Source organism: Ammodytes marinus, assembly GCF_949987685.1.
Source record: "Ammodytes marinus genome assembly, chromosome: 18".
Classification (NCBI taxonomy): Eukaryota; Metazoa; Chordata; class Actinopteri; order Uranoscopiformes; family Ammodytidae; genus Ammodytes; species Ammodytes marinus.
The window spans coordinates 14,480,423-14,490,422 of NC_137222.1; the positions used below are offsets into that span (position 1 = coordinate 14,480,423).

Here is a 10,000-nt window from a genome sequence, read left to right on the forward strand (position 1 = left end):
CAGACACAGACCAATATTAGCATTCAACTTCGGCCAGCTGATACATGTTAATCAAATATTTGCTCTCCTTTTGGCACTGTTTATGTCTTTACAGACTCCTAAAAGTACATCTGTGTCTTTAGCGGCTAATTGCTTCGCTAGGTTCACCAACTTTTCTGCTGAGGCCTGAGGGAGTAACATACAGTACAATAGTTAAATCAGAGCTTTTTCACCGAAAATGTAGTTGATGAGAGCAAGTGAATGAATGACAAAAACCATTTGCGGACGATTAAACCCAAACTATTAGCTGAAGGATGCACAGAGCCTGAGCGGAACTTCAGAGTCAGGTAATAATTCTCAGCGAGTTTGTCATCATGAGCAACACCTTTTTAGTAAAACATTATTATTGACAGTTCAACATTCCTGTCGAAATGTATTGTGTTATTTTGCTGTGATTTTTTACAAACATTTTCCCTAACCCTGACCGTAATACATTGTATTGCCTTACGTTGGATGATAATGTACATTTTTAAATCAAGTTTCATGTCTGTTTCTTAGTTGCTTTTTGATTTGATTTTTTACAGACCATACCTTGAAATCATATCATGTACCATTGAACGTACTGCCATGATTGTACTGTATTATATAGGCCTACAGTGTTTGTGTGTGTGTTCTCACCAGCAGCAGTGCCTCCAGGTGACTGAGGTATGTCTCCTCTGTGTTCAAGATCCCAGACAGGACCCACTTCCTCATCTCCAAACCTTTTTCCAGGTCACACTCGGTCTGTAACAAACATAACATACCAAAGTTATACCAATATCCTGCAATACAATATTATGCAATATTATAATAATAATATTATATCATTCCTTCATATCAGCTGGTAAAAAAAGCCTCTTAATATGCCAGTGTCAAACTTAAGGGTTCCTAGTTCTTTCTAGTTGAGCTTGAAACTCCTGCAGGTGTGCCGGTTTGCGAGCGACACAGCCTTCTAGAAAATCCTGCCAGTTCCCCTCAGCCCAGTCAGAGCTCACAGAGGAGAACGGACATGAAAGAAAACAGAGAGACGAGAGAGGAGATTCCTCGGGCTGTCTTGTGTTTAACCACAAACTCTGAAATAACTCAAACAGGCAGGGTCTCTCCCATGGGAGTGAGGGGTTGGCGTATAAATATGTGCGAGTGCACACACAGCGAGCCCAGGTTGGGACGCAGAAGCATCCAGTGCCTCAGGCTAGGAGGAGGAAGAGACTGGCAGAGAAAATGTGAGAGGGGATGGAACAGAGAGAGAGAAGAGGAGAGTGAGATAATGCAGAGAAGAAAGAGGGCAAAATATTCGACATGCTGAAGAGAAGACAAAGACAGATATTCAATTTTAAAAAGTACTTTTAATAAAAATATACTTTTTCACTGGCATTTTGTCCAAAAGAACCATTCCACTTAAATTTGACTAGACTAGACTTCTTCTCTAAATACTATTTTTAGTATACTCTCTATTGTCTGCCCCCTACATTCACACCAGAATGAAACAGTCACAAAAACAAGAACATGCTTTGGATGACACTTTAGCTAATTATTTAGAAATGGCCAAGCAGTCAAAAAAGAGACATACATTCCTTTAACATACTGTAGTACAGCTTTAAATATATTTGACTAGAAAGTAAAAAAGACAGTATGAATGGGAGAAATGAGTAAGGCGTTATCAGAGATAAGCTGCACACACTGCCATGTGCCTTAGCATTATGGAAAGCAGAGGGCTGCTAATAGGCATGCAGACATTCTCTACCTCTTGGGAGCCATGCAAAGAAAGAAAGAAAGAAAGAGAAACAAGACAGAGAGGATAACTGGATGAGAGGAAAGCATAAAGAAAATGGCAGAAGTGTGAATGGTGAGAGGAGATACACATTTGCCATAGAGGAAGTAGAGAAAGTCTTTTTAACGCAAAGGGAGAGATAGATAGAAAGTATTTAGTATATAGCAGCAGGAGGACGGAGAGAAGGCAAATGAAAGAAAGTAGTATGCCGCCTCCTCATTTCACAAACGCAATGCTTGATGCAGAAATCTGTGTCATGTGTGAATGGGCACGGGGAGATGATTAGCTAGGAAAAATTGGTCTAGAAATGTCTCGTCTGGTCTGAGTGAAAATTGTCTGGGCTCCATTGGCGGTGTGTAAACAAAAAAAAAGCCATAAGATTCACGGATCAAAAACACGTAATGCATTTCCATAAACGCAGCTTTGAAATGCTTTTCAGAGCCGTCATGTGATGAATGTACACTTGACTGCATGGGCTCCTGTAGGCATCACGCCCGAATGCACAACAACACCCGCCATGAACTGTTGTGTTTACACTGCAATCATATGGGGATAACATGTGAGGAGAAAAGGTCATACGGAGGTCTACATGTGAGAGGAAGGTCAACTCTCTGAGAGCATGAGATGGGCAAAGTGATCAGGTTTCGGGACCGTGACTTGAGCTGGACCTATGTTTGTATTTGTAAGTGCTTATGTCTAGTTTTTCTTGAAGCAACGCCATGCCTATGTGACATGTCCATTGTAAAGTTTCTGGTTGCAGTAACTGTTCCCCCTGTCCATACTGGCGGTGACATGATCGCTTCATGAATTCCATTGTTGGAGATAAGGGGATTTACAGTCAAGACAAATGCCAAAGTAGATATGAGGTTATTTTAAGATAGGCATGATAAAAATGTAATCCTATCCATTAAGGCTTAACCTATTGATTCGTTTTCCAATGAAGGGACCAGAAAATAGTGAAAAATGCCACGTCACAACTTCCAAGAACCCGGTACTGGTGTCTTAAAGTAGCTTGTGTTGTTGAACTAACAGTCCAAAAGTCTCAAACAGATTTGAGAAAAAAATTCCTCACATTTGGGATGCTGGAATCAGCTAATGTTAATAATTTGTGCTTGTAATTCTATATCATTTACTATATAATCATGCATGCTAAAATGATGTACAGTATTCTTGTGATCTAAATTTGAGTATGTGCTGTAAGCATTTGGATGTGTGTGGGTGTACATGCATTTATTTAAATGACTGGGTAAATGGGCCTGAAACCTGTTTCCATGGCCACTGCATAAGCAGATGCCAATAGCACAGAATTTAAGGGGGACTGCTCCAGGCCAGGAGATTACCAAACATTCCAGGATCATTATGGACTCCATTACACAGGAGTCCATTATCAGCAGGGCTACACTCCTGATTAGCCTGTTAGTTAAAAAAAACACACAAAAAAAAGCACCCTACACAGTCAGTGAAGCTACTGCCATCAATTCAAAATAGCAGCACCCATATACACATTACTGTATGTGGTTACAGTTCTCTCTACAATCAATAAGCAATTATCCTCCTGGACAGGTGAGATTTAGAGAGGCTATGCTGCACTTCGTGGCTAGCTTCTTAGCATCTCAGCCGTTAACACAGAGGGTGTTATTATGTAGAGGCTGCCAAAGAGGAAACATAGTTTGTTCAGGGCTGCAATCTGATTATTTGCGTTATTTTCTTGATGAATCATTTTGCTCTATAAAATGTTAAAAATGTTTTGGTGTTTTTGCTTGAAAAAAAAAATAATTAAATTAAATTATCTGATTCATTAATCTACTTATAGTTGCAGCCCAACTTTATTCAATAATATAGTGTGGAGAAATCAGGCACAGACTACAAATAGAACGGGCTAATACATATTCTGTCGACTGTTTATCCTGTCTTCAATAGTTAATACACCTGCTGTATATTTCATCTGTCTGTGTCTCTCCCTTCTTAAGTGAAGGATGAACGTAATAAATCTGACAGGCATGTATTATGCATAACACACAGAGCCCTTTATGGATCTGTGCTGTACATAACAATATCAGTTTCCTCTGAAAAAGCTCAAATAGTGCATTATGTACGGACCCCAAGAGAAAAAACTTTAACTCTTTTCATATTAAGAGTGCAAATAAAAGGGTTTTGAAAGTAAACTAGCTATGTAAATATGAGTTACGATTGCTCCTAAATAGATGCCATTGCATTGCATTGAATCTCTAGTCTCCTTAAAGACTTAAAAGAGAAAGCCTGGGGCAAGCTATGGAGCCCCCCTGAATGAATCAAAAATGAATGAAGCTACAAGTATCTGCACGGAGCTGTGCGTATTAAACCATGAGCAGGATGTGCCCGCTGGTCAAAAAGAACAGGAGAAACATTTGAGGAACAATTTGAAACAACTCAACAAGGAGGAAACTTTCAACCTTCAGCCACATGTTACTGAAGCAGCTAAGGGGAGTGTTGATTCATCATTTAAGACCCCAGAGAGACTTCCCAGACGGAAGTTCCCTGCATCTCCAGACATTTCATCTTTTATTCATCGGCGTGGCAACTAATGAGTCCCATCTCTGGCTTCAGACTAAAAGGGGGTGTCTGGCATTTTTTGGGGGTTATCAAACAACAGTAAAAATAAGACACACTCTACCCGCTTGGGGCATATTTGGGTTGGTCCACTGTTTGCAACAGAGTCGACAACGGATAACATTTCACATTTGGACCCACACTTAAATCCTATCAACACACACAACATCCCCCTTAGCGTTGCCTCTAGCTAACATGATTTAGCAATTCAGATTCGGATTTTGTTTTACACAAGAATAATTTACATTACGTCGGAGATACCCGAGAATCAATACTAACAGTGTTTATTTGACAAGCACGCAGCTGTAGCTCAGGAGGGGCAGATAGAAACTGAGCAGCCAGCAATGTTATAACATTATCCTCTTTCTTTCTCTCTCTCTCTCTCTCCCTCTCTCTCTCTCTCTTTCCTATGCAGTGTGGGGTACTCATGTAAACATTCAGAGCCAGGTTGGAGAGATGAAAAGTGAGCCGTAATGCATGCTCTATTCCACACTTTATTAACTGTTTTTGAATTTTCATTTTTCACATTCGAATCTGTTTAGCATCCTTTTCCGCCATCCGTTGCTTTCTGAAACGACTAATGTGATTGCTTCCTATCTCCGCATGTCTGCTACGTAATGGAGCTGTCTTAAAATTATCCAGTGCTGCAGGAGGAATACTTTTTTTTTATTTAAACGCAGTGGTTTAGAATGCACTTCAGCCAACCCTGACAGATTTGGTGTCAGCAGGGGTTTTCTGGGTAGGTTTTTTTCTTCTTCTTCACCCCATCTGCATCACGCCATGAATTTAATGGCAAGAAAACACGCTGTGCAATAACCAGGGAGATTTCAATCTTTTCCGAGCCCCCTGATCCACTGAGGTTAGTATCATGACCCTCAGCAGGTCTTGACCTGGAGGTGTGATGTCATATGGGATGAGACGGTAAAGACAAATGAGGAGCCATTTTTAAAATATGAATTTGGGATCCACAGGAACAGAGAATTTAAGAGCAACTCTAGGGGAGTCCCAGTTGCCAAGGGGTTCACAAACTGCACCTACCTAGGTTAGAATCCAGCCAAGGACCATTGTTGTTGTTCCCCATCTCTCTCTCCATTATTTCATGTCTTCTCGCTACTGTCAGCTATCTAATAAAAGCATTAAATATCCAGTAACAAATACTGTTTCACTTGGTGAGAAAAAGATTATAAAGTGTGCGCCGACTGTCCTTGAATGACCTCCAAGTATCTGTCACACTCTGTCTGTACTAGGATTATAAGATGCAAAATATGTGGTCAGTGGTTTTTATAAATGATTAAAAAAACATTACAGCACAGACTCTTTTCCCCTCTTCAATGCAGGGAAGAGTCACCGTGGAAAAATTGAATTTAGCAATATTGCTGATGGTGATGACTCATCACGGTGATGTCATAAAACTATCAGCTTCTGCTTCAGCCAATGGGAGCTCGTCAGCCTCTGCTCGGCTGTGACTCATCAATTAGAGTGGGCGGACCGGGCTGATGTTTGGGGGGGAGTGGCCGTCAAAGGGCAAATCAAGGGCGATGGGTAACTTCATTTTCCCATGGCGGTAATTGAAAGCATGTCTGGCAGCGTGGACAGGTAGCTGTTGATGGATAATTTTCAGTTTTCTGCTGTGTCAGGTTACTCAGCAAAACTGTCTTTAGTCTACCATACACGTATCATTCTGCTCTGAGGGAGGAGAATGTAAGTGCATTAATTTGTTAGATGATTGTATAAAAAATAAATAAAAATAAAACATGGCGTCATTGGCTTGTGCAACCTTTAGCAGATATGACATGACGTGTGCACGCCGGTGCATTCATTAAAATCAGTGAGAGTTTGCGAGCTCACAGGCCAAAGGTCGGACGCCGTCGAGGGACCCGTCATTTTATCGGCAGATTCAAGCCATCAATCATATTGGCAGTCGCTCAGTCACTCGCTCCTTCGCCGGCACAGACAGTGAGCGCAGACTGAGGGGAGGGGGGGGGGGGGGGCTGAGGAACTGATACTGCTTCATGACCACTGATGCGATTACTGCCTCCAAGGGCACAGAGGAGAGAGAGGTAGCATTAGCCTCTTACATTCTCCCACAATACCACTCGATCCTAACCGAAACATAGCATGAGCATTTGTTCGTCTGCTAACTACAAAGCCATTGGTGCCAAATATAATGTGTAAATGGTGATGACAAATGAGAAATACAGTATGCATTAGAAATATAGAAATGAATAGAAATAGATGAGATGGTAAATGGACTGCTCTTACATAGCGCTTCTATCCAAAAGGGATTTACATAGCTTGTCTAGTTCACACATTCAAGATAGATTCTGGCAGTCATATCCATGTTCATTTGAATCTTTACTCATGCTGGGGTTGTGCGTGTGTGTATCCTCGCCATAGTAACCTTTGAGAGCACACACCAGGTGTCACAGATCACTGGTTTTCTCTTTCCGCAGACGAGGAGAAAGCAAAGGAGGGAGGGGTAAAGGAGGGAGGGGTAAAGAGGAGGGAGGGTAAAGAGGATGAAGGCAGGCAGTGATGGGGTGATTGAGGTGAAGGGTTATACTGCCTAATACTCCTGGATGAGTAAAAGCCAGACTCTTAAAGGGGATGAGTTTTCTATGCTGGATGACTGCCCCTGGGATCATAAAGGAAGACGATATTGTCCTTTATCAATCCCCTCCTATGACAGATTTGATTTTTTTTTTTTCATCAATTGACAAATCGTTGAGGAAGCGGGATTGTTCTAAGAATAGATTAACCCACTTCCCTGCACTGAATTCAAGGCAAAGTATGTAAGTATTGACACCTTAGTTTTAGCCATTTAAGATTAGTTCCAGCCAGGTGTGTACGGTGTGATTTGTATCCATAGTACAATAAGTATCCTAAATGATACATATAGTTAATAGCTTTTTTTCTTTTCTTACTTTTTAAGTTATCTTTATTAGTCAATTTACACGAGGCACATTGAAATTTGTCTTTTCGCATATCCCCTCTCCAGTTACCACATTTCGGACAGGGTCAGCCATAGTACAGTGCCCCTGTAGAAGTTTTGGGGTTAAGTGTCTTGACACAATGCTAGTGATGTCGGCCACCTTAGATGTAAAACCAGCCACCACTAGTTTTTTAAAATAACACCCTTCTGTCCTGTGCCGGGAATCGAACCAGCGACCTCAAGGTTACTAGACGGCCCCACTTCCTCTAGGCCAGGGGTATTCAACTAAAATTCAAATAGGTCCAGTTAGAGAAAATGTCCTCAAGAAAAGGTCCGGAACATCATAATGTCTAACTTGCGTTATGATTCAGTGTGATATATAGTGAAGTAGCCTAGTAGTTGTATCAACGTCTGCATGTAATTAACAACTGACTGTCAGATCAATATAGAAAGAACAATTCAAAAACATTTCAACAATATTTATTCTCACTTTTAAATAATTATAGATATATAATACTGAAGATATATGTATTATTTAAGTGACTCAACTGAAACTAATCTCTTCATAGAGAAGGGCTGCATTTAAAAATAAAATGGTGAAAATAAATATAATAATAATCTTAAAATAAAGATAAAATATATAATTCATTTTTGAAAAATTAAATAATTTTGAGAAATATTTTTAATGTATCATTTCTAAACTTCACTATACCTACTATGTTTGTTTAACATAGTAATCTCCCACTTTGTCTAATACTGGATTTTTATTTTGCAATTTTGAAAAGCTCTGAAAAAGTGACATGTCAGAAACTAAACCCCTGTAGGGGGTCTGGGGGTTTCCCCCCCAGTAATTTTTTTTTGTGTTTTTAGAATGTAATCGGAGCATTCTGGTGCATTCTGGGGAAAATAATAAAAGAAAAGGTCAACATTTAATATAGTTAAGATGAATAGAAAAATTAACAAAACAACATAACTTGCTAGCAGCCAGATAACTGGACTGAGGGACGGATGACCACTAGCTTTCGCTAATGTTAGTGGGGGCTACTGCCAAATGTCTTGCTAAAAAATTAACCTGTATTTATAAATTCTGCCATTACTAAGAATATGTAAAACTTAAAATGTAGATAATTGAAACTACATACAAATCTTTTTTTTAAATAATGTTTTTCCTGTTGCTGTTGTGGGCAGTAGATGCAGTGCTGCTGGCGATTGGTGATTATGTCAATCTTATGTCTGTGTCATTCACACATAGGTCTACATCAGGGTAATAGAGAGTCCACATGATTGCACCTTGACCGGTTTTCACCAGTCTTACAAAAGGGGGAAAAACCATCGATAGTAAATAATAGGAAAAAACTCAGCTGTTGATCGCTCGTTAACTCGCTCGCGACACACGGAGCCGGCGAGCGAGCGGGCGAGCGAGAGAGAAAGCTGTCTCTCACTCTCCTCCCGCTGTCTTTCTCACTCTAATCTGATTTATTTCGCTGAAATTCTCGTAATTCTTGCACTTCTCTCTGTCATCTCTCGCATGATAGCTCACTGTCTCTGTCTGTGAGCCAGCCTGAGCCGGGAATGCACAGATTCGATTGGCTGCCTGAGTAGCAGGAGGCGGGATGGCTTAACTCGAAAGCATTTCCTGATTCGCTAAACCAGTACCGTAAAGTCTAGAAAAGCTGCGCCGGTCAAAATAGAAGCGCCCCGTCAAAATTTTAAATACTTAAATAATTGATTGACTACAGGTCCGGGTCCGTATAGGACGGCGTCTGGGTCCGGACCCGGACCGCGGTCCGCCTGTTAGTGACCCCCGCTCTAGGCCATCCTACCACCAGCTAAGGTTTGTTTTGAGTCAATTTGTCCAGGCGTTTTGCTGCATTACCTAAAGAAAAAGAAAAAATTGGCTAATACAGTGGGAGAAGGCATACTGACCGACTTGGAGGACTCCAGTGATCCAGAGGAGAGCGTGTCCCGGCTGCTGCGACTCTTAGAGCTGAGGTGTGGCGAGGATGACGGCGAGTCATCGATGTACGGCAGGATGTCGTGGTGCCTTCGCTGCTCCTCTGCGCGGTCCGCATCGTAACCGTATGTAGGAGGCGTACCGGTGTAGTGACCGTCTGTGAAAGAAGGGAAACTTTGAGTTAGCAACCTTTAACATTCTTGCAACTTTTCTTGATGTTTTACGCTTTATGAGACAGTTTGCAGTGGAGAGTTTGGGTGCCCTACAAACATGCCAGACAACTTGCATTTGATGACTTGCAGATACAAGATATTTGAGGCCCAAGCTGATAGAGATATCAATATGTGACTTTTAACAGACAGAAAAAAATATATATATTGTGAAGCTTTCTGAGCTTTACGAGGGACAAAGGCAAGTAAGTCCAAAATGTCTCTCGCCACCGTAATTTCATATATCAAAAAAAAAGCACAACTAAAGTAAGCTCAGTGTTTCCCCTACCATTATACAGGCCTGGCGGGCCCGCCAGGCCAACGGGACCCCCCGCCAGGCCAACAGCTGCCCAAAAAAAAAAAAAAAAAAAAAAAAAAAAATATTAATCTTTTTTTTTTTTTTTTTTTTGTCTGCGCTACGCCGCGCGATGCACGTGTGCATTCGGAGCGCACGTGTCAAACAGGGAAACTGACGCGAAAGAACCTTCCTTTATAGGTCCATGGCATAGGCTACACTGGAGATATTT

General features: G+C 41.1%; 1 protein-coding gene across 1 annotated transcript in view; it reads right to left on the reverse strand.

Moving 5' to 3' along the window:
- The window catches only part of bcr (BCR activator of RhoGEF and GTPase), a gene marked incomplete at both ends in the record, with an annotated part of 82,142 nt that overhangs the window by 29,405 nt on the left and 42,737 nt on the right, over positions 1-10,000 (reverse strand). Inside the window, 2 exons of the mRNA XM_080046153.1 lie at positions 658-762; positions 9,237-9,421. Coding sequence (XP_079902279.1) covers positions 658-762; positions 9,237-9,421 — 290 coding nt within the window. The remainder of the gene's footprint in view (positions 1-657; positions 763-9,236; positions 9,422-10,000) is intronic.